We start from the raw sequence: 23,826 nt of genomic DNA, 5'->3' as shown, positions 1-23,826 counted from the left end.
TAAGGTCACCTCTGAGCCTCCTCTTCTCCAGGCTACACAACCCCAGCTCCCTCAGCCATGAGAACAATGATGACAGGGGAGTCCAAGGGATTGGGGATAACCTGACGGGACTGAGGAGGTGATGAGTTTGAGAAGTGAACAGCGTGGACTCTGAATGGCAAAGCGAATGAAGGGTGGTTTCGTCTGGTTTTGGTTATTGTAATTAAACTGGTTTGCTTAATTCTCCTACCCCTGCAGTGCTTGCATGCTCGTTCTGTGTCCCCTGGGCATGTACTCTGCCTTCCTCCGGCTTGCCGTGCTGCTTGGGTGTGAGACAGTGGTTCCTACACAGTGATTGTTGGGTGTACCCAGATGGCCAGGGTTGTCACAAAGCTGAATCCTCCCTGACAGCAGGTACCACTGATGGTGGAATGTATATAATCCATGTGGGTCTGGGTGTCCCACAGGGGTCCTCCAGTGTATCTGCTGCTCTTCACTGTATCTACTACTGTCACTGACTAAAAGCATAAACCCCATGATTTAAGGACTAATGTGGATGATTTTTTTTTTATTTTTTTTAAACTGACTGGCATATTTCTCTTCAGTTTGCCTACTTCAAGAGCTAGTTTATTCAAAGTTGAGAAATAAATGAGCTAAGATACTGAAGAAGCAGGAAGGCTTGCTTTCCTCTTCTAATAAGGGAGGAAGACCCCTGAATTTAAGATATTGTAGCCCAGAAACATAAAATCATGTGATCAGAAGCAGATTACTAGTACCATCTCTGTGGTGAAAACCATGGTTTAATAAAAATAAAAACTTGCGTTTGAGTTACGGGGGGCACATGTCACATGCGCACTCAACCACAGTGATTTTACAAGATTTTTGCTTTCACATGGACATGACACAAACGCTGGAAGACGTTCTTTTGTGATGTCGCAATATCACCTATTGTTTCTTAACATAAACTTGAATGAATGTACAGATGTGTCTTTGCTTAAATCTGCACAGGGATATTTCTTTGCAGTTTAAAAGGTGCCGGATAAAGAACATGTTCAATGGGTTTTCCGAATCATGCTGAATTTCACTTACTCTGTAGGAAAACTACCGGTACAAGCATAATATTGTGTTTGATTACTTTAAATTTGGGGGGTGGTTGTGGTCTTCTTGCTGTTTTGACCGTGCATAAGCCTCATGGTAGAAAAAAATTAAACTACTCTCATGCTTCAGAACTATAGCTGAGTGATTATTTATGAGGTCTTGCACATGAAGACCTTGAAGCATGCCAGAGAGCAGAAGCAGATGGCGTAGCTGGGAGCCAGAGAGGTTTGCTCCTCAGCTTTCTGGAGGTGAGCTTTTGTTCAACCTACAGCTGAGAAAAACTGGAGTTGGGAAACAAGATGTGGGGCAGAGAGGAAACTGAGTAATAGCTGGGTCCAAGATGTTAGTTCCTCCGATGGGGCTTATTTATTACAAAATCTGCTGGCAGCTAGTAGGAAAGAGTTTTAAACTCATCCTTTGCACCACAGAATTGACTTCCACAAACTGTTGTAGAGGAAACATCTGTGGATGGAAAACATCCCGTGACAGATAATACAAGGCAAGAGAAGTGAACTGGCCGCTCAATACTGGTTTGTATTGCAGGTATGATGCAATGTCTGTGCACATACTCGATGTAGGAGTTGTTGATGTCTCTTTTCCCCTGACAAGCAAGGTGATATGAACAGTTACCATTTCAACTTCCTGATTCTCAAACCAGCACTGATGCCGCTTGTTCTCCTTCTTTCTTCTCTTTACCTTTCTCATACAGTCAAAGTATCAGCAGTAGAGGTCAACACACCGGAGGAGATGTTTGTGGAGAATGGGACAGACGCAAAGCTTCCATGCACGTTTACATCTGTGGAAGTGATCAGCAGCGCAGCATCTGTATCTTGGAGTTTTCAACCAGAGGGAGCTGCAACTCGTATCTCAGTAAGGAACGGACGTAGGGGAACGAGCCTGGGAGGGGAGGCTGTGATAAGTGTGCAGAGGTCTTCTAGTTGCTTCTGAGGGCAAATATGGATTGGAGCCTCCTTCCATGTGTCTTGTTTCCATTACTGTGATTTTAGGGGGGCTTTTTTAGAGTGGTTTAAAAGTATTGCCATATGCTAGATCTCTGCAAAGACTGGAGTGTGCAGCGGCTGTAAAATATGCAAGTACTTTGTTAGTCAGAGGAGAGAGGTGTTGGTGTGGTAACAGTTTGTACAAAGTAGATGAGCATCTAGGAATCTTCTCCTAAATTCTGTGTCCTCTTGCACTTGAAATGAGCTGTGGAGCTGTGCAATGAATGATAGCAGTCACAGAATTTGTATTACCACTGTTACAGTGTTATACTGTGTGTTGTGCATGCGCTTATTTTCTGCTCGTTTACTGTACAGCCTCTATTTGCAAGGGTTTAGAATAAGACCAGTCTCCCTGGTTTCAGAACAGAATTGAATTGCTCCAATCAGTAAGCGGTTAAATCCTCATATTTTAGTTATTTGACAAGTAAAAAATCAGACTTAGCAAGCAACTTAGGCTAATAATAATTGCCATCACTCATTTCCTGTATGTTGAGCCCAAGTGTGCTCAGATCCTTTGTGTGTGATCCTTCAAAGAAGTGGCTTTGATAGCTTCCTCTGTCACCTAAGCTGTGCACATCTGAGTCTGAGCTCTCTGACACTTCTGTTTCCCTCTTATTCCTTGCCCTGAGTGAGAATTTAAAGGAAGCAGAACAAGGGACTCTGGGGCAGCAGGGAAGATGTGGGGACAGCAGGTTGCTCAGCCTGTTAGTGTTTGTCTCCTTCCCTCTGCTGCAGACGTGAGATCATTTAAACTCTAGGAACCCTTCAGTGCTCAGAAAAGAGATGATCCAAAACAGTGTCTGAGGATCTTGCTCAATATATAGAGCTCTGAAGAATCAGCTTCTGAACTCTCAGTGAATAAATATTCAGTTTTGAAAGGGGAGTTCTTCTATTTGGGAAGCCAAAGCAGTAGCTGGGCAGAAGCTTGAGGAAGTAGGGCATATTTCCTGCCAATGTCGAACAGGATGGGTGAAAAGAAGCCATCGGTTTGTACGTTTCCTGCTCCCCATAGAAATACCCACCATATATCCTGTTTTGCCCTTCCTTTTCTGCATCACTGTCCAACCCCCTTATTGTAGAAGTACAACTTCAGGACATAACATTTTTTTGGAAGTGAAGTCGATTTAGACGTTCTCCCTGGGTGTAGTTATCAGCACAACTGAGAGAAAAGCAAATTGTGTTTGAGCAGAAGTGACCCAGCATGATCTGATGTTACCCTGTTTCTTTTGAGGGGTTGGGGGAGGTATAGAGGAAAGATCATTTTTTTATGAACCCAGGTCATGTCAATTACATGGCTTGGTGGGCATTAATTTGAAAGATCAGTCTCATGATCAACTTATGTCTGAGCTAAGTCCATGCTTCTCCTGAAAAGGATGGTCCTGTGCCTCTTTAGAATCAGCACTGGCAATCTTGTGGCAGTGTGGTGAGGCTGACTTGACTGAAAGCTTCCCCTGCTTGTCCCCTTCCCCCTCCACATACTCAGTTATAGAGACATCTCTGTGAATGTGAAGGAAACATCTGATGACAGCAGTTTCATAATTGGCTTAAACCAGTCTAAACCCATCAGCTTTAGGTTTCAAAAGAGGTCTCATGGTAATTCACTTAATCATAGGCATGGAGTGGCTTGAGTCACTTAGCTTGTGTTTCAGGACATATTTTACTCCTTCCCCAGGTGAGGACACCTAGAGAGCTGAGGAACCTGCCTCTTGCCTTCTAGACTTCCAGTCGGGTGACTCCCCCCATGCACAGGGGTGTTGTAATGCAGTGCCTCTCTGCTAAAGGTTGTAAGACAGCTGGAAGTGCTGCAGATTGATGCAGATTTCCTCTGAAATGATGACAGATGACTGTATGCTAGCAGACTTCCTACCGGATGAGATAGTTTGTTGGATTTATGCTAGCCTGTGGACAACAAATAAGTGTCAGATTGGCTGCAGCCCAACAGATGGTCATGTGCACATACCTGATCTGGGTAAGATTTGTGCTGCCAAATGATCAGGCCTGATACTGAGAGTGCAGGTCTGATAGAGAGGATGTTGGAATGGCAAGCCTCAGATCAAGGGTAGGAACAGGAAAAGAGACGGGAGGTGACTGGAGTGGAAAGAGGACTGTCTTGTAGCCAGTCTGTTCTGTGGCAGAGAGACTGCTTCATAAAGAAGGCTGTAGAAAGAGAAAGCTGGAATATCATCTTAAATTTCTTTAGCCATGCTCTGGAGACTGAACTGAAGAGAGTTCAGGTTGATTCTTGGTTAAGTTTGTCTTGCTCTCTTTCAGAATGTGAAATCAAGAACGAATATGCTCCTGCAATACAGCCTTGATCCCTCTCTTAGGGTTACGGCCACTGTTCAAACACCCATATGTTTGAAAGCAGACTTGTCCTGTAGAGATCTATGCACTTCTACTCTGTAAATTCCAATTTTGGTCAGGTATAGCGAGGAGATATGCAGGTTCTTCTCAGACTGTACTAAACAGGTTCATTCTTCAAGGATTTTTGGTCATGTCTAGGGAGTGCCTGGCCACTGTGCAACTGGGAAACGGTTATATTTAGTCACTGTGAAGGTTTCTGGAAAACAGCTAGGTACGCTCTAAATTGCTCATGGGATTTTGGGGGGGATGGAGGGAAGGAGGGTATTGTATGTTAATTTAGCTGTGCTGTAGTTGCAAGTAACACACAGCAAAACACGAGATAGGAAACTCGGTATCCTTTTCCTACTAGGATGCAGGAGGTTTCCTGTGCCTGAAAGACAGATGGCTGTGATCCAGAACTGTTCTATCCTTTAATTATTCCCAGGTTACCAGGCTTTTTCTCTTGTCTGCGAAACCCCATGTCCCCAAAACCAGGAAAAAAACCCCAGACAATTCAACCACAAAACAAAACCAACAGAAAACTGAAACTTGCAGTCTGTTGTGGTAGTATGATTGAAGTATAAGCCATAGTATGGTTATGTGATCAAGAGGCAACAAGCCAGACTAAAGTGGTGAGGCAGGAGGAAAAATAATCTCAAATATTATCTGTGTATAATACAGTGGGTTCTGGGAGAATGCCGTAATAGTGAGAGAAGCATGGTAGCTCTGTAATCTCTAATTGGATTGTTCTTATATCTTCTTCTCCTTGACTACAGTTTTTCTATTACTTTAATGGAAAGCCATACCCTGGAAAGGACATACCATTTAAAGACAGGATCACTTGGGCTGGAGATCTTAACAAGAAAGACGCTTCTATCAGTATATCAAACATGCAGTTCCGGGACAACGGCACTTACATTTGCGATGTCAAGAACCCACCTGACATTGTTGTCAAACCAGGAGAAATCCGAGTTAGAGTTGTGGAGAAAGGTATTCACCCTATATGATTTTTTTTTTTCTTTCCTCCCCCTCTTCTGTGCCTATATCACTTTTCTTGGGGGTGGGAGAGTAGCCTGGAGGGATCAACTGTCTTTTTAATTCTCTTCTTCCAGGTCCTAATGATCAAACCGATATTCTGTCAGGTATTTAAAAAACTGAATGTCATACCCTTTTCCTCTATAGCCACTAATTCCTGTGCTTTTAACAAGTATTAGCAAAAGCTGAGGGAAGCCTTGATGAAAACACACCTTCTCGTTTCAAAGTCCTATATTATGCTACATCAAGGGTTAGGATGACTTTTGAAATCTGGGGAGTAAGGAGAAAGTGGCAGACTCTTCTTTCTGGAATCCATCTAGTATGTATACTGTAAAACAAAACTAATACTTTGGCCCGAGCACATACTGACAGACAGTGAAATGCTGCTGTCTTCCATGCGAACGTGTTTGTGTTGGATGTGCATTCAGTCTCTTTTACTCGGATGTTCTTACAGTGTCCATGGTGACCCTTATAAACTGGCTACTTGCAGTCATTTAAGGCTTCTGGTTAGCATGTGGTAGCAATCATCACAGTTCAAGAGCACTTACATTCTGTATGTCAGTGTGGCCCTTTATTTCCCTTGGCCATCCAAAGCATTTGATTGTTCTAGCTGAGCTGGAGGTCAACCAAAGTGTGACTGTTCCCACAATGAAATGTTTCTTACAGTGATCAGATTTCCAAATTTATATTTAATGAGGACAAGAGTAAATGTTGAATTCATAAATGGCAGTGCTGATACAGCTATTCCATTAGATTTTAATACGTTAGGGAAGATACCTACATGTATGCTCTAATCAGAACGATGCTGTTGCTCTAACAGGTATGTACCCCTGCTCATGAGGTCATTCCATGTACTTCTGTAGGCAAGGTCTATAGCTAACCCTTCTCTTCACTGAGCAGTTTGAGTTGGATGGGACCTCCGGCAGTCCTGCCATCACGTAGAGCTTCCTGCTTCTCAGAAGTTTGAAGTCAGTTTATTTTCTAACAATGTATTGATAGTCTCTATGAAGAAGCAGTAAAGCAACTGCTGTTTTGGCAAAGTCAGGCTGTCTTGGCAAAGCCTCTTCAGATTTTACCCCAGGTTAAGCAAATGAAAGCTGACTTCAGTACACTAATTCAGCTGATATTTTTCAACAGACTTGCATGCTGGCTTCCCCATAGTAAGTGGGGCATCTGGACAAGAGAATCTCACTGTTTCTGAAGAGAACCCTGTGTTGGCAATACTTCTCGTCAGCAGAAAAATGCTACAACAATTGCCTTGAAATTCTGAGGAAGACCTTGAAAACAGGTTTTCAAGCTGTAGCTGTAATGCTGTCTTGCATTCTGACTTCACCTGAAAGTACTGCTCTTGTAATAGGTTGTAACTCATCCTGAACTGAGCTGGAGAAATGTTTTCAATTGGAATAAGTCCATGTTCACTCTTGTACATTTTTTTTAACTATGTATACATGTAATTGTTCTGAATCATATGTCTGGTGGTGTAAACTGTTCAAAGCCACATACATACTTCACACATTTAAATGATCTCGTAGATGGTTGGTTAACCTTAGATTTTGGATTAAACATTTAATAAGTTCTGGGTTGGCTTAACTGTTTAAAATTGCCAAGCTAACTCAGCTGATTTTCGCTGCAGTATCTACATAGAATTTGCACAAACAGCTCCATCAACTATGTTAGAAGAATCCTACTGGCAGGGATGAAAAGCAAGACTGTGCTTTCAGTAGTGCACCTGAATCTGGAAAGGACTACTGTTCAAAGCCTACAGATTCGACAGAGATTTGTAGAGAATTCCAAGTCCTTATATTAGGCTGCCTCTACTTGTAATAGGAAGCTACTTAACACTGTTCAGGACAGCTTGTGTTACCTGGAGGTACTTATCTTTGATCTGAACTCTCATGGGGAAAAAAATTAGAATTCTCCTATGAAAATCATTATACTTAACAGCAATGGAAAACTTCAGTTTCCTGCCTATTTCATAAAACTAATACTAACACACTTTCAGTGAAAATGGAAGTTGCTTTGAATTATGGTGATACTTTAGTGAAAAGTGTTCTTTGAAAGGCTGTATTTTTGGCTTCTGTTAAGCTATTAACTTAAAAGTTAGCTTTCAGAGGGGGTGTTTGGTTATGTAGCTGGGACTGTCTGTTACGATGGAGGCATTGGCTGCTCTGCAAGTACTTAGGAGGAATTCATGTAACTGTGGAATGCTGAAAAATATAAGAAAAACTGGGGGGAGACATTCTTCAGCTGAACTATGTGGTCCTAAAATTGTGTGAGCTTTTCTATAGTCTGTTGGACCATGTTCTGAGAGACAATAAAGCCAGAGTCTAGTTTCACATGCAAACAAACAGCTGCATTTTTTTATATGGTCTTAAAAGCCTCTGTCCGCAGAACATATCTGCTATCCTTTACTCAAATTCAACCAACCAAAAAAACCCTGCCTGAGTCAAAGAAATGACATCTATTAGATTAGATAGTGCCAAATTTTTAGCATCACTCTTTCAGCAGACACTCTGTACTGTAGTTTTGGGTTGCCACTTACTTTCTTGCTCTGAAAAAGTGTGTGTGTTTTTTTGTGTATAAGGCAACAGGTGGTCTGCTAAGAGAAAAGCAGGTCTGTTTTGATGGTTTTCCAGACAGTTATGCCTGCGCTTGGAAAGGTGACAAAGCACAGAAACGAGGGAACTCCTACTTCTTATATGCCTCAAAATAAATTTGTTTATCTTTGCATGGGACTCAAACACAATCTTAGTCTTCTGTACCTGAAAAATATTACCATTTGTAGGACTCTGTTCCTTAATAGCAGATGGATCTCTGGGCTGCCAAAAGGCTCTGGAAAGAAGGGATGTGTTCCTCTAAATTGTGGCACTCATGTCTTCATCTTTAATTTCTTACTAAGACTCTGAATTACCATGTTGTTATGAATTGGCATCTAACACTGGAGAGCTAGGAAAGCTGCTGATGTGATATTCAGTCAAACAATGGTATGATCAGTGAAACAGCTAAAGATCACGTAGCTCTTCTCCTGAAAGTCATGGAACTCAAAATGCACAGTGCTAAATATAAGCCCTGTTTTCTTAGTATGATGCCCCTGCCTCAGGGTACTGTGTTGTGCTGCTCCCTTCTAGACAACTATGTTAAAATGGACTTGGTCTACAGACTGCAGACTTGCTGGGAATGCTTTGTGTAAGCATGGTCTGTGGTCCTTGCCGGAATGAGTCCAGCAAAGGGCAACTAAGATGATTAAGGGACAGGACCACCTTTCATATGAGAAGCTGAAAGAGCTGGGGTTGTCTAGCCTGCAAAAGAGGAGAAAGGCTCAGGGGGTCCTCTCACCAGGTGTTTATGTACATTGATAGGATCCAAAGAAGGCTGAGTCAGGCTCTTCAGTGGTGCCCAGTAACAGAATAAGAGACAACGGGCATAAATTAAAACACAGGACATTCTGTTTGAACATAAGAAAACACATTTTTGCTGTGGTTGGACACCGGAATAGGTTGCCCAAAGAGGTTATGGAGTCTCCCATCCTTGGAGACAGTCAAAACCCAACTGGACAGAGTATTGAGCAAGCTGTGCTAGCTGACCCTGCTTGAGCAGGGGGGTTGGACTAGACAATGTCAAGACGTCCCTTCCAACCTCAACAATTCTATAATGATCAGATGCAGGTATCTGAGAAAAATTTTCTATATAAGGTGTTTTACCTGTTGGATCTTATGCTGATTCACTTGTATTTGGTGCAAGTAGCTAGTGTAGCATGGACTCTTGTAAGAAACTCTCTGGTCTAAGATGTTCCTTGCATTAAACACGATGTGGGGGGGAGTGACTTCATTTCTTACTGGGAAAAGCTATAATGGTAGTCTGTCTATTCTTTATCTTGTAAGTCTTTTGTACTCATTCTCTGATTAGCTTTAATTTCTGGCTGCTCGCTCTTGGCCCCCTCTCCCCCCAAATTGTATTGGGGAAAATGTGAGTAAAGCAATACTGTGTTCCCGTAAGTGTATTTCTAATATCGTACAACGATCCTGACTTAAGAAGGGAAAGAATGACTCTATAAAAATGTATAGAGATGTATTTTGAGACCCCAAAATCATGTATAAACACTCTAAGAGTGATCCTGGGTAGTAACTAGGCTGGCTGCTGCATGCTACCCACCCTTAAGCCCTCTTAGTCGGTTAGCAATGCACTCCATTTGAATCTGCTTTCCAGTGTGCCTGCCTTCTCCTGTGGACCTTGCTGGGAATTGCCAGATGAATGTACTTTTTATTTTTCCCCTTGGATACAACATGAGACAGGGTTGTCCTCATTGTCACTTGTGTTCTCTGACATGTAAAAATTATTTTTTCAATATAAACTCTCTTTTGAAGGATGGTGACATTAAGAATGTGCGTGCTCTGTTCATATGTTGTTCTGCTGGCTGCCTGCTATCGCTACGTTAGCCTGCATGTTATAATTCCTGGATATTACATTAGTGCCTTCTGCTCTAAACGAATCCAAGGTTAAGAGCATTTGAGGTTTGCACTTCCGTTAGGGCATGCAGAAGAGTTGAATGTTTTCTCCCTTCTCTCCCCAGACAGCCTGCCTGCGTTCCCCATTGCCATGGTGGCAGGGATAGTCATCGGTACGGTTACAGGTCTCTCACCGCTCATCTCTATTGTCGTGTGTCTTGTCATCAGAAAGAACAACTCTAAAAAACGATACTCTGGGTAAGAGATCTCCCTCCTCACCTGTGGATGATGTGAGGAACAGCAGCAGGATCAGAGGGAGGGCTTAGAGGGGGGTAGGAGTTGTTTCAGCCAAGTTTTGGCAGCCACGGCTAGAGATAGGGTATGGCCATGTGAAACACTGGTCATCTGCCTGTATGATTGTCTTTGTGCTGTGCCTGAAAAGACCTACTGACTATGAGTTGCACCTGAAAATCACTAAATGTTGGAGCTGATCCCCAGCCACAAGCATATGTGCCCTACAAATGTTTAGTCCAAGATCCCCTAGCTCTTGGCTGTTCCCCTTCCCTTCCCTCCAGCCCTGCTTCCTCTTACCACCCCCCACCCCAAAGAGTGCGGGTGCCACACATGCACTTTTAAGGAATGCTCTGTGTTGAGATTAAGACTGGATTTTTCAGTTACCAGTGTCTGGCTCCTGAGCCTGCAGTATACTTGCCAAAACCCCATTCATCACCACACTTCAAAGTAAGGAAGGAGTAGTCACTCTGCATCCATTCTCATTCATGGTGTGTTTTTTGATAACTGTTACCATTCCTGCAAGGTTTTTAGTGTTAGGAGGGGAGCTCCAAAGTGAAGCACAGATCTTTGAGCAGGCATATGAAAAAGCAACAAGAAACAGAGGCAGACTTGAGTCCTGTGGTGATGGAGCTTGGTGCTGGTGAGGGAGGCGCTTCCTTTTGTCTCCTCTCTAATTAGCTGGTAATTTGCTTCTATAAGAAAGAATGAAAATTATGTATGTAGTCTTAGAAACAAACCCCAAACTTACAACTTTCTTCTGTTTTTTCCCCAACAAATATTCCTGCTTCCTGCAGGTTCTTTGGTTTGCCTGTGGGATAAAAGAAAATAACTCCAAAAATAAACTTGTGGGGATTTCTAAATTAAACTTTGCCCTGTCCTTTTCCCAGTTGGAGAGCTTAGAGAAAGTGAGTTGGCTTACCCAATGGTAAGGCTAAATATAGCAAAGGCGGCTGTGTGTGCTCAAAATGGTGTGGAAGGCCTGGTTTTCCCTTTCTGCATGTGTCCTTCCCCTAAGAACTGAAAAGAAGCCTGCAGTGTCATGCACCAGCAGTGTGCGTGAGGTGATCCGCTTGCCTTGCTTCCCAGTGACCTGCTCTCCAGTGTCTTCCTGCTGAAGGACACATTCTGGCGCTGAGCCTGGAGCAGTAGTTCATGCACTGTAATTTCTTGTAGTAGCTTTAACTACTCTCTCGGGAAAGTAATCTCTGAAGTTTAAATACTGTTTTCACTGACCATGCCAGTTCTGCATGATGTGTGAAGAGAAACCAAGTGTGCTGTGACACCCTCCAAACTTACAGACTGTCTTCTACATGATGCTAACCCAGTGTGTGGTGGTTGTGGTGAGATGCACTTACTCTTAGATAATCATTCTGCCTTGAACTGAGGTGGGCTGGGGCACTGCGTGGCATCTGGAACCCCTGCATGGCCACAGTCTCTGTTCATGCTCTGACTTCGGTGTTTTTTTGTTTTGTTTTTTTTCTTTCTGCCTTGGTGTGCTGGGATCGGATCCTGCTTACCTTCCTCTCCTTACAGAGATCCTGATATAGACGCCAGATTGGGAATGTAGCAGGGCTGGGTCTTCTCTTCCAGTCCCACTAGACACCATGGTAACTAATCAAGTTGGTGGTTGCTGTTAATACCTGTGTGTATGTGTACACATTTACTCCTCCTTTGCTGACTAACCAGCTAGCTCTCTACTAACATAATTTCACTGTAATTTGTGCTGGAGTCTGTTGGCAAAGGGACGACGCATTTCACTGGGTGCTTGGCTGTCATTGTCTCATGTCTGACTGGGGTGGGATTCCGCTTATCCCAGGTGGTGTCCCTCCATCTCTTCCAACAGTGAACTTGCCAGTGCATTGACTAAAGCACAGGGAATTCTGAGCCCTTGCTGTGTCAAAATAAAAGTAAATTCCCTATAAGTGTTACTTGGGCTCAGACAGCTTGGGTGTTTGAAAACTTCCAGTGATCTAAGTGCATTAGTTGCTTAAACCTGAATTACGCCTTTTAGAAAGTGTAGATCTGAGGAATTTTGTGAATAAAGCAAACAATTCATGACTACATCATTTTGGTAGCAGAAGGGCTGCTTTGTCTCTGAGATAGTAGAAGCCCCTTGCCATGATGGCTGGGGGCAGTATTTTTTTTTCTTACTGCTACATGGATGAGGAACCAAGTCTTCTACGGCTAGACTTACCAAAGGATAAAAAATGATTGCCCTGTGAGGAGGTGGTCTGCTTAATGTCACTGTCCTCATTTGTTTGTTTCTGTATTTGCTTTGTACACTGCCTGTCTACAAAGATTGGGGGAAAAGGATGCCCAGTGGTCAGAGGGTTGTGGTAGCAAAGGGAAGTCCTGTGTCTGCTGTCAAGGAGGTGGCTGGTTTTATTTCCTGGGTGCTTGGTACGAGGAGGTAGACCTAGCATTTAGACACCCATTACTGCATTGTCCAGAAGCTACTGGTGTTAAATTTAAGGGCATTTGCTCATATACTTAACTCTGTGGTATTCATTTCCCTGTCTGTCACTGGCTTGTTTTATTTTCAGTCCTGCTTTAAGCAGATTGAAAGAAGAAAACAGAGAGTGAAAACTGGCAACCTTCTTTTGGGGGTGTTGGTTCTCATCACAAGACAGTTTTCTTGTTTGAAAAACAAGATTTGTCTGATTAGATATTCAAGTAGCTATATCAGAGCACATAGCTTACATGTAACGTGTGACTCTTAAAGTAATTGCTTCAGAGACTGGTGTCTGTTGTGAGTGGGCAGAATTATTTTGGGATCGCAGCCTAACCAAAAGCAAGGGAACTAATGCGGGGTTTGGTAGGAAGTGCCTTTTTGGTATGGAGAGCTGATGACTCTTGCAAGTGTTTGCTCTAACTCTAGCACTGGTATAACACTTGCCTCAGTGACTGGGACTATTTAGCTTACAGTTAGAAGATAATTGCTGTTCACCACTGTTAACTGAGCCTGAAGCCTCAGTCAAGAAAACATGCGTGGTTTTAGACAGGATGGGTTGAATGGGAATATCTAGGGAACAGGGGTTTTGGAGGAGCTGCTATTAACTATGTTAATAGTTGTTCCTTCATGTTGCTTACCAGTGAGACTCTGGGAGGAAGGATAGAGAAATGTCTGGGGAGAGATGGAGAATTATATGTGTTTATTTCAGAATCCATTGTGTTCATTTTTACTTTGGCATAATCTGCCACATTCATCTTGCCATCACTCGTTTTTTTTTTCTGTTCCTTTTTTTTGTTTTGTTTTTGTGCCTCTTGAACATTGTCGTGCAAACTCTGCTCTGCCACCTCGTCAGCTGCAGTACATCTGAGAGCTTGATGTCACCGGTTAAGCAGGCTCCGCAGAAGTCGCCCTCCGACACAGAGGGTCTGGTAAACAGCGTGCCCGCCAGATCACACCAGGTAAACTGCCTCCTGCTGCTTCCCGAAGCAGGATCCTCCCAGAGCGTGGGGGACATGGTATGGAGAAGATAAAGGCAGGGTGGGACACGTGAATTAGGTGCTGTCTGTTAAGGTGATGAGGGCTGGGGGGTAGAAGTGTCCGCTCCAAACAAGGGATGGGCGGTAAGCTGGGACTGGTGAACTCTTCTGTAGAAGGCTTAGTGCAATTGAAATAGCATCTTGATACTGGTTGAGATGGAGTTTTATGCGCTTTTTGTATAAAATGTATAATGTTCTGATCTGGTGCGTTAACATGCACAAGGGGTAGTGAAGTGCAAGGATGAGAGCCTGGCAAGGATGAGGAGTGGGCCATGGGTAGCCGTTTCATCTAGAGACATTGTCTACTAGATGTGTAATCACCCCATAAAGCTGCCTAATCCTTTCTAGGACTGTAGTGGGAAGGAATTTTACTTACTCTCTCATCACTGTGAAGGTGCATGCTCTGTGGCATGTCCTTCCTTCACAAGAAAATGAGCCAGCACAATGCAAACACTGACCAGTGATGGTCAGTTTGAAGACAACTCTTGCCGCTGAGAGCTCTCCTCTGCTGAGCCACCCGGCTTTTGTGGGCTTGACGTTGCCAAGCTTTGTCTTGTTCTTGCTGGTGTTGGCAAAGTTCTGCTGACTTTGAAGGAAGAAGGTGGCTCTTATCCAGACTTCACATCGCATGGGAAATTAGTCAGAGGGGAGAGAGCGTAAGTCAGAGAGGGATTCTACGCAATATATGATTACCTGTTAACAGTGTACACAATTTCCTTATTTCTAAGCTGTTTCTTACCTCTTGATTTGTGTATCCCCAGCAATTTTCCTGTGGAGATACAGATCCTGAGTTTAAATCCGAAATGGACTTTTTCTTAATTAGTCACCTTTTAGCAAGTGGCTGCAGAGTAGTGTGTGAAGTGACAGGTTTCTAAATCAGAGTTGATACCTGGTTTCTTAATTTCTCCTGACAAACTAATGGAGATGTGTGTTAATGTGTTAACACTGCAGGAAAAAAATACAGTGTAACAGTGAGCTGGATAAAGTTTTTTCTAGTTCATGGGAGGGGCTTCCAGAATGGGTGAATGAGACAGGTGATTCCTGCCCTCCCCTCCCCCCCCCTCAAAAAAAAAGAGAAAAAAAGAGAAAAAAAGAGAAAAAAAGAGAAAAAAGCTTCTGTGTGGGATGTATGTTGCAGTAGCTGTTGGAGTCAACTCCCTAAGTCAAAAGACCAAGATGTTTTATCTAATTACTGTAATGGTACAAAGCAGTACAGGCAAGTGCCTTGAGAGCCACGTGGAGGAGGAGTTTTGCTGTTCTGCACTTACATCTTGAAAGCAAAAATACTTTTATCTTCTCCGTAATGTTTTGGTGTGAAAGCTTGCTGTGTCCTCACCCTTCTGTGTCCCCAGTACTCTGGGTCTCAATGTAGTGGAAAGAACATGTCAGATTAAATCTAAACTTTGTAAAGATAACTCAGAATCGGTGTGCTTTTGCCCTTCTGTAGTCATTCCAGTCTGCTTATTCCTTGACAGAGTCCTCCAGGGTCTTCCCACAGGTAAGTTCCTAAAGGAAAACCCGAAGTGGGAACATTCCTGACCTCAAAGGGAAAATACGGGAAATAGCTTTAGTTTTGTTTAGTTTTAGTTTAGTTTTTTAATTTTTGAATCTCTCTTGTCAGGCAGAGAGCTTTGTCTGGATTTTCTTTTCTTGGCAAACATTTGTAGCAGCAAGTGGTTGCTCTGCTTTCTCCCCCATCTTTACAGAAAAGCGAGTAAACATATTTACTTTTCTTTAAAAAGATCCACAATAAAATCAGGGTAGATCAGATTTTGAACAGATGGTTTAAATCAGTGAGGAAACTGAATTTCAATTGATGACACTTACATTTTTAACTTCTAGCCATTGTTTTTTTTTTTAAAAAAAGGTGATATCAACATGCAAATTAACATATTTGAAATCTAGCATCACATATGGGTAACACTTGATATTTCTTGGTAATCAAGAAATTAGTTGTAGTATTCAAGCTTTTGAGCTGTTGCGTGGGTGAAATGCTGATATTCAGATTCCTAGACATTCCCAGGAGCTGTTGCAGGCTGCCTGCTGATTCAGGCACACTTTTGTGTCTGGGATTGCCTGGCAGGTTTAGACCAGTGGTTCACACAGTCAGTGCTGCAGTCAAACAGGAGAGGCCTGGGGGCTTCCTTGTAGCCTTTTACTTGGTAGGATGTGTAGGAAGTGACTGGATGCTTCGTGCTTCACTGGTGGAGAAGAGCTGGAAATACAAATACACAGCCCCTGCCTCTGCAAGTTAAAAACAGTTCCCTCTCAGAGTGGCATTTGAATTAAATTTATTAAATGAAGTTTATTCATTTTGTTATTTATGTATCAGTTTGAGAATCAGTGATGAAGTATTTGTCCACATCACTTCTCAGCTGAAAGTGCACTTGAGCCTGCACTTTCTTTGTGTTTTGGGTCCAAGTTTATCAAGCGTGGGCCTTGCTTTGTGGAGTGCCACAGAGTGCTGAAAATATGCATGTCTGATTCTGTGAGTGTTCAGCTGGTTGAATCAACTCCACTTGTTTTCACTGTGTCTTCTGTCTCAGCAGGTATGTTCTGTCTTGTCAAGTTTCTCTGTGCTGTTTCTTCTCCATGCCGTCATTCCGTAGTGACTCTCATTCTACCATGGCTGTTATTTGGATGAGTGAGAAAAGCATTTCCAGTGAAGGCAAGAACTATATGTGTTTCCCAGATGAATGTCTGTATTCAGCTAGTAATCTGGGTTGCAGCAGGCAAGCTGGAAGGCAGGTGTGTGCTGTCCCAAAACATGCTAACTCCAAGGTGGCTGTCATTTGTCTTGGTGCCTTGCAAGTAGCTGAGTATTCATTTCTGGGCAGGCTGAAGGACCACTGATCTTAAAGTGTAACTTCCATAGAACTGCGTTTCTGATGTACAGAGAAGTATGGTGTAGAGATCCTAAGCGGGTAGGTCTGTCAGTGTAGAAGCAGGGAGCACTAAAGGTATGTTACCTTAAGTGCAGATCTCTGGCTTTGCTCTTTCTGGTTTCAGACATACCTGAACAGGCTCTGTTCAAGGCTTTGAGCTGGACCCCAGGACCCTGGGAAGGAGCAGTTCATGGTGCCGGGAATCTTGACTTAGATTTCAGATAAATTTCCTGGAGCTGGAATCTGTGGTAGTTGCAACATCTTTCAGAATCTAAAAAATTTGAAAATACTGTAGACCACTGTTAGACCATGATGGTCTAACTTTGTAACTGCTTTTTCTTTGCTGTGACTTGCAATTCATGACTCTGCTGACAAACCTTTAACAAGCTATCGGTACACCTGCTACTCTTTTCCCTTCAGTTCTGAAAGGAAAAATCTGGAGGTATTAAATGCAGGAAAAAAAATAGGCCTGATGCTGATTATAATCAGCTAGAAAATCAGTTGGCAGCAAAACAAATAGATGGAGCATTGTGATAAATCCTTGGTCCTTTTCTCTGGGTTAGTTAATCTACCACTTACTTAGGTGATAGTGAACACATCAAGACAATGATGGCTTGGTTTGGATCAGGTGATCACACCAGTCAGTCTCTCCACCACCACCTAACATGCTAGTTGCAGCAGAACAACTATATTTAACCTGGCATAAAATTAGAATAGTGATAAGATAATTGATCCTGGGTGAACTCCTGTGGTAGAAAATTGACCCATCAGAATTACATGAACAAAACTTGAAATGTCACAGTGAGTACTTTATACAGCTGTAGATTTTTTTTTTTTAATTTTTTTTAACTGATAGGAAATGTTCTTGAGCTGAATTTATCATACCCTTGACCTATGGCTTCAGGCAGATGAGACTTCCAAAATTGCTTACAAATAAACCTTAGGCTCACTTTGCCTTGAAGTTGGTATAGACACTGCACTCTAATTGGAATTAGTAATGTAATCCTGATACAATGTTGGAGACCAGAACAACATGAGAGCCAATAGCGGAAAAAGAAAATTAAAAAAGGTGGCTTTAATGAGACTTTAAATCTAGAATTTTCCAAGACATCAGTGTCTTTTTTTTGAACATTCCCTCAGTCTGTTATTTATATTCAGCATTTCATATCTGCTTACAAGTTTTCATCCTTCTGTCCATCTCCTTCCTCTACTCTTTTTCTTTATCCCTTGGGAAACGCTTTACCTGCAAGGAAGAAGCTTTGGGTTTAAACTACCTCTGAAAGAGAACAAGGTATTTAGCAGGTGCACGTTTGCTGTTGTGTTGGGGGGAAGACAGCTGTGCAGAAGTGGACCTGTACGGTCCTTCAAGGACTTAATTTTCTGTACAGAGGGTGTCTTTTAATTTCTGGCCCCTAATTGCATTGGAAGATGGATGGAAGGATTTCTGGGTCAGTTCTGTAGAGGTGTTTTCTAATTCGGCAGGATACTAGAAGTACCGGGGAGAAGGGGGTGGGAGAAATGCCTGTGAAGGCTCCCTTTTCCTGGGACATAAGGGAAAGAGAAACGGAGTTAAATGGATGAAACTGTTCTGAAGCAAAAACTGCTAAAAAAGCCGCAACCAAACTAAAAGCTCTCTCCTTGCCATTTCCCCCACCCTCAAACAGGACAGTCCCTTTCCCTCCTGCGCGGGGGATTTGTATGGGTGTGTGGTCTCTCTGCTGAGGTCACCTGGTAGGTGGTCACAGCCTTCTGCTGTGTGCTTATGTCAGTTGGGGCGTGCAGAATGGGAGCTGCAGGTCAGACCTTTCCGTAAAGGTCTCACTTGTCTTGTTGGGTACCTGCTCTTCATAGGCCACAGTCCTGTGCTCAGCCCATCTCAAATAGCTGCATTTCACTTTCCTGTGGGCTGTGTTTTGGAGGACGTGGTGTTTTAGGAAGGTGCTGGTGTGTTTGCGTGCTCTGCTGAAAGATGGTGCTGTAATGTCCTCCACAAATATAACAAAGGTGTGTGGCTGTGCTTGCCCAGTGTGTCTGTGGAGGTGCTCCTACCTGGGTTGGCTCGAAAGTCAGGTAAGAACCTGCATTACTGCACTGTTTCAGTATTTTCTGGCTCGCTGCTAAGTCTTGATCCCATCACTTGCTTGGGCAGTGACTGGTGTCATCAGGTGGCTGCAGGTTTCTTCTGAGTGGTGCAGCTGTGCTGGGATTTACAGGACTTGAGCGGCAGTATGGGAAGCATACTCTGCTGTCTACTGGTAAATCTGTAGTACGGTTCCTCTTGAAGAATATTAAGTCTGGCATGCATCTGACTAAACCATGTACCTTTGCTCCATAGCATGTAAGAATTGCTGCTTTTCAGAACAAAGGATTCTAGATCTTGCTTTTTGTGAGAAGCAAGCAGCTGTAAGGGCATTAAAGGGAGGAAATGGTGCTGTTTGGCATGCTCCTGGTAGGAGAAAGGTGGCAGACTAGAGCTCATTTGTAGGTGAGGCTTCATTTCACCTGCTTCAACGTGCCGTTAGCATTCATAAAAGCTCTGTGGTCTTGCTTTAGCTTCGGTCTTGCTGCAGCCCCTGCAGAAGCGAGGGGTGATGTGGCCTATTCTGAAAAATACTGATTGTGCTTCTTTGTTGTGTTCCCAGGGCCCAGTCATTTACGCGCAGTTAGATCACTCCGGAGGACAGCACAGCGACAAGATTAACAAGTCAGAGTCTGTGGTCTATGCTGATATTCGGAAGAACTGAGACGAGACCGTAAGCTATCCACAGGAAGACACACATTGAGACTGGAATTGCTTGAACAAGATTTGACCCAGAGAACTCACATGTGGCCTTTTGACGCCTAGGCTAGGACCAATGCATGTGCATACAGAGGGAAAGATATATATGTATTGTGTGTAAATAGTCTATTTAATCGTACAGAAGTGAGACCAATGTTGCATGTTGAAATGTGGTAAGGATTTTGCTTATAAATTGCCAATATTCTTTTTGTATCTTGTGTGACGAGAAAAAAAGTGAAAACTCGCATCACAATTTTAAAATACTTTTATCTTGATTATTAATGGAGAAACTGGAAGATGCCTGAAGATTCTAGATTGACCTGGAAATTCTTTTTTTTGCTTATAGGGCCAAATTTCTTTTGTTGAGGTGAATATAAAGAAGAGATCTTCTTTATATTCACCGAGTTCTTTATGTATACAGGGTATTAGTCTTTCCTTGGTCAGATTCTCAGTACAAGCTGCCTTCTCGTATAAACTAGACACTCTCACTTGGTCTTGTAAGCCAAATTATGACTCCTAGCTATCAGAAACGTATGTCTTAGCAGTGTGAGTGAAGGACATGTTTAGGCCTACCTGAACTGTGTAACACAGGTTACAGAACTGTTTACTTCTGTATTGAGCCCATCCATTCAAGCTTTTAGTCCTTTAAGGTACAGGGATAGTGTTGATCTAATGCATTTTGTGAAATGGTAGTTGACCTGTGAACACTTAAGAGCTAGTGAATTAAAGGGATAGGAAGCTATAGGTGTAGGTGGTTGCCTCAGACTCTGTTGAACCTTTCAATGAAATGTTTCTTCCTCGAAGCTCTGTCATTTCATATAAGCACGAAAAAGGGCTCCAAGGGATCTGGAAGCTGTAGTACTCCTTCACCTCTCTCCAATGGCTCCACTATACCACTGTCACTTCCTTAGAGATGTTTTATCTGTTCTTAAAAGCCTGTAGTGGAGGCTGAATGACCTCTGGAGAAAATCTAAGGCTTCACTCTTTGTTTTTTTTTGATGTGTGTTTTTTCTGTGTAACCTACATTTGCACAGAGGATGTGGAGGGCAGTTTATTTCCTTCCTCTCTGCAAGTCTACTACTTGAATATAATTTCCTACCTTCTTGTTTCTACACTCCTCATAGATTGCTAAGGATCTCTGATCATCCTCTTCTGAAGAGGATCTTTCTTTAGGTGACCCATTTGTATCCTGAAATCTGGTGCTCAAAACTAGAAGTGGCATTCCCACTGAGGTCTTCTCAGAGTAGAATATAGTGTAAGGATTTCTGTTTTCTACATCCTAATGTGGTGTTGGCTTTTTTGTAGCAGCAAATAATTTTCAGTTTGGTCTGCCATAACCCCTTCGCTCTGATTCTTACCCCTTTCCTAGTTCAGTCTGTTTCACAGAATCAGTCACAGAATGGTTGAGGTTGGAGGGGACGTCTGGAGATCATCTAGTCCAAACCCCCCCTCCTCAAGCAGGGTCAGCTAGAGCATCTTGCCCAGCACTGTGCTGAGTTTGGTTTTGAGTATTTCCACAGACGGAAACTCTACAACATCTCCGGGCAACGTGTTCTACTGTTTGATCACTTAAAGTGATCACTTAGAGTGATCAAACAGTAAAAAAAGTGATTCCTTGTGTTCAGGTGGAATTTCCTGGTTTTTAAATTTTTGTCCATTGCCTCTTGTCCCTCCAGTGACCGCTACTGCAAAGAGTAGTGCTCTTCATTCCCTCGCATCAAGTATTTACACACATTGATGAGATCTCCCCCGGGCCTTCTCTTCTTCAGGCTGAGCAGTCCCAGCTCTCAGCCTTTCCTCATGAAGTGATTGAGTCACCATCCCTGGAGGTATTTAAAAGATGTGTAGATGTGGTGCTTAGGGACATGGTTTAGTGGTGGGCTTGGCTGTGCTAGGGTAATGGTTGGACTTGATGATCTTAAAGGTCCTATCCAACCAAAACGATTTTATGATTCTGTGAAAGTAGCCCCAGTTCTTTTATAATCTTTGTGGCCCTGCACTGGACTTGCTCCAGTAAGTCCATATCTCTCTTGTTCTGGAGAGCCCAGAACTGGACACAGCATTCCAGGTGTGGTCTCACCAGTGCAGAATAAAGGGGAAGGATCACCTACCTTGACTTGCTGGCAATACTTTGCCTAATGCAGCCCAGGATACCATTTGCCTTCTTTGCCACAAAGGCACATTGCTGCCTTGTGTTCAGCCTGGTGTCCACCAGGACCCCCACAGGGCCTTTTCTGCAAAGCTGCTTTCCAGCCAGGCGGCCCCCACCATGTACTGGTGCATGGGGTTGTTCCTCCCCAGGTGCAGGACTTTGCACTTCTCCTTCTTGAGCTTCATGAAATTCCTCTTAGCCCAATTCTCCAACCTGTTCAGGTCCCTCTGAATGGTAGCACAACCACCTGGTGTGCCAGGAACTCCTCCTGGTTTTGTGTTGTCTGCAAATTTGTCTCTACTGAAATTATGTTATGGCTTTTTCAGACTTCATCTTCAATTTATTAGTTGAAAACTTGGTTTGAATTCTCATCCTGTCCTCCAGTGAGCTTGCAGCACTCTTAGCTTTGTGTTTGAAAACTTAAGCCTACATTCTGGTGTAACATCAAGTAAAAAAAAAACAACAAACAGTTTTAGGCCCATGGCAGACCCTTTGAGAACCATATTAGATATCCTTTAATTATGACAGTGCGAGTTTAATAACTATTTTGTGTACAGTGTTTTTTTTCCCACCAAAGTTGGGTGTGCCAACACTACGTTCTTTCATCAGGATCAGACTTCACCAACACCTGCCTTTGTTAGAAGCCTCATTAAGATCGGGATGAATCTTGCTGCTGCTGCTTTCCTGATCTACCAGGCTGTTACTTTCTACCATTTGTTTTACGCCGACCTGGTTTCATGGGGATAAAATTTATAGAATCAAGTTTCTGTTAGGTTTGGTTTCAGTTTGTGGCCAGCCACGGTGATCAAGGCCCTCAGCAGTTAAATCCAGGCAGCGGACCCAGGCTGGCCCACAGGTGTATTCTGTATCATTAAAGTCAGGTTCACTACAAAAGGGAGGGCTTGCTGGGGATGGGGGGGAAGGTGTATTGTACATCACCATCTTTCTTCCCAGGCATTTTAGAGTAAGAGGGAAAAATATGATGAATGTAGCGATCAAAAATTTGCTGCTGTGAGAAGACAGGGCTGTCCTTGGCTCTGAAGTCTGCTACTAACATTTTTTTTTTCTTTTCCTGCTGGAATATACTGGAGGATCTGAGTGCAATCCTGATCTGGTTGGTGCTAACTTTAAGAAACACTATGATCTGGTGCTAACTTCAGGAGACATGCTGATCTGGTTGGTGCTAAGGTTACAAAACATGCTGATCTGGTTGGTGCTAAGGTTACAAAACATGCTGATCTGGTTGGTGCTAACTAACTTTAGGAAACATCTCCTTCCATTGCTTTTGTTTAGCTACAGGTATGTTTATGTTGCCTATACTGAGGAGGCTTGTTGTAAGGCTGCTTGAATCCTTTTCGTGAAGGTAGAACAAACTTGGAAGTATTTTTGTAAAATGCTGAACAACTTTTTAGAAAGAAACAGAAGTCCCTACCCCTAGGAGTAGCAGAAATCAGTCTGAATCCCTCTCCAGTGTGAAGGATGTTGGATATTTTTTTTTTTTTTTTTTCCATGGAAACATGAGCAATGTAGTTCTTATTAAGCTGAAGTCAAAAGAACTTGAGGCAATGTGAGACACCACTTGTGAATTTTCTGTCCCTCAAGTTATCTTACCTTGTTTAATCATATGATAACCTGTGCTGATGAAAGGGACTGATGCTAAGTTGGCTTACTTAGTAAAGTCTTGGGAGACAGAGGACTTCTACTTCCTTGATGGGTAGCAAGTAGAGATTAAAGTCAGGCAAGGTCATTATATCCTAATTTTATGGTGACCAGAAGTTTAACTCTCTTTGCTCTGGTGCTATTCTCTGATGTTGTTCTTTGCAGGTGGAAAGGAACAGCTTGGACTTTGAAGAACGCTAAGTGCATTGTCCTTGTCCTGTTGTAGTACTGCTCCTAGATCTTTCTAGGACCATGTATTTCAAAATACAGCTGAGGGGTAGGCAGCCTCTCCTGAGGCAGTAGCAAATGACTAAAACTGTTGTGTGGGTCATCGCTCCTGGAGAGTGGAGCTGGGGAAGGTTTGTGTGATGGAAAAGACTTTCAATGGATTCATCATGCAAACAAAACTGGGATCAATCTGAAATCCATCACTCAGTTGAGGGGAAAAGGTCTTTTATGGGAAAAGTGACCTTCTACCCATTGTAGGAGTGCAGTTTTGGATCGCCAGCCTGGGCTGTGGTGGCAGCTGAGCCAGCTTGCACCCCGTGGAGCCAGGGATATGAGCGGCATCGTTCATCATCTCTGTTATTAACAGAACTGCTAGTGGTGGGTGTATTCTTCCTTGTTTTTGATTACCAGGAGTGAATTTTGAGAAAAGGATTACAAA

General features: G+C 43.0%; 1 protein-coding gene across 1 annotated transcript; it reads left to right on the top strand.

The window, feature by feature from the left end:
* Positions 1 to 1,625: 1,625 nt before the first annotated feature.
* On the top strand, positions 1,626 to 20,888 carry MPZL1 (myelin protein zero like 1). Its single transcript, XM_068395451.1, is given in 7 exon segments — positions 1,626 to 1,666; positions 1,668 to 1,947; positions 5,198 to 5,411; positions 5,534 to 5,563; positions 10,027 to 10,159; positions 13,501 to 13,606; positions 19,212 to 20,888. Coding segments are annotated over 7 exon segments (906 nt in total). The 3' UTR covers positions 19,314 to 20,888.
* The last annotated feature ends 2,938 nt before the right edge of the window (positions 20,889 to 23,826 follow it).

Source organism: Nyctibius grandis, chromosome 2 (genome assembly GCF_013368605.1).
Source record: "Nyctibius grandis isolate bNycGra1 chromosome 2, bNycGra1.pri, whole genome shotgun sequence".
NCBI classification, from domain to species: Eukaryota; Metazoa; Chordata; class Aves; order Nyctibiiformes; family Nyctibiidae; genus Nyctibius; species Nyctibius grandis.
This window is presented reverse-complemented; position numbering and strand designations above follow the sequence as displayed.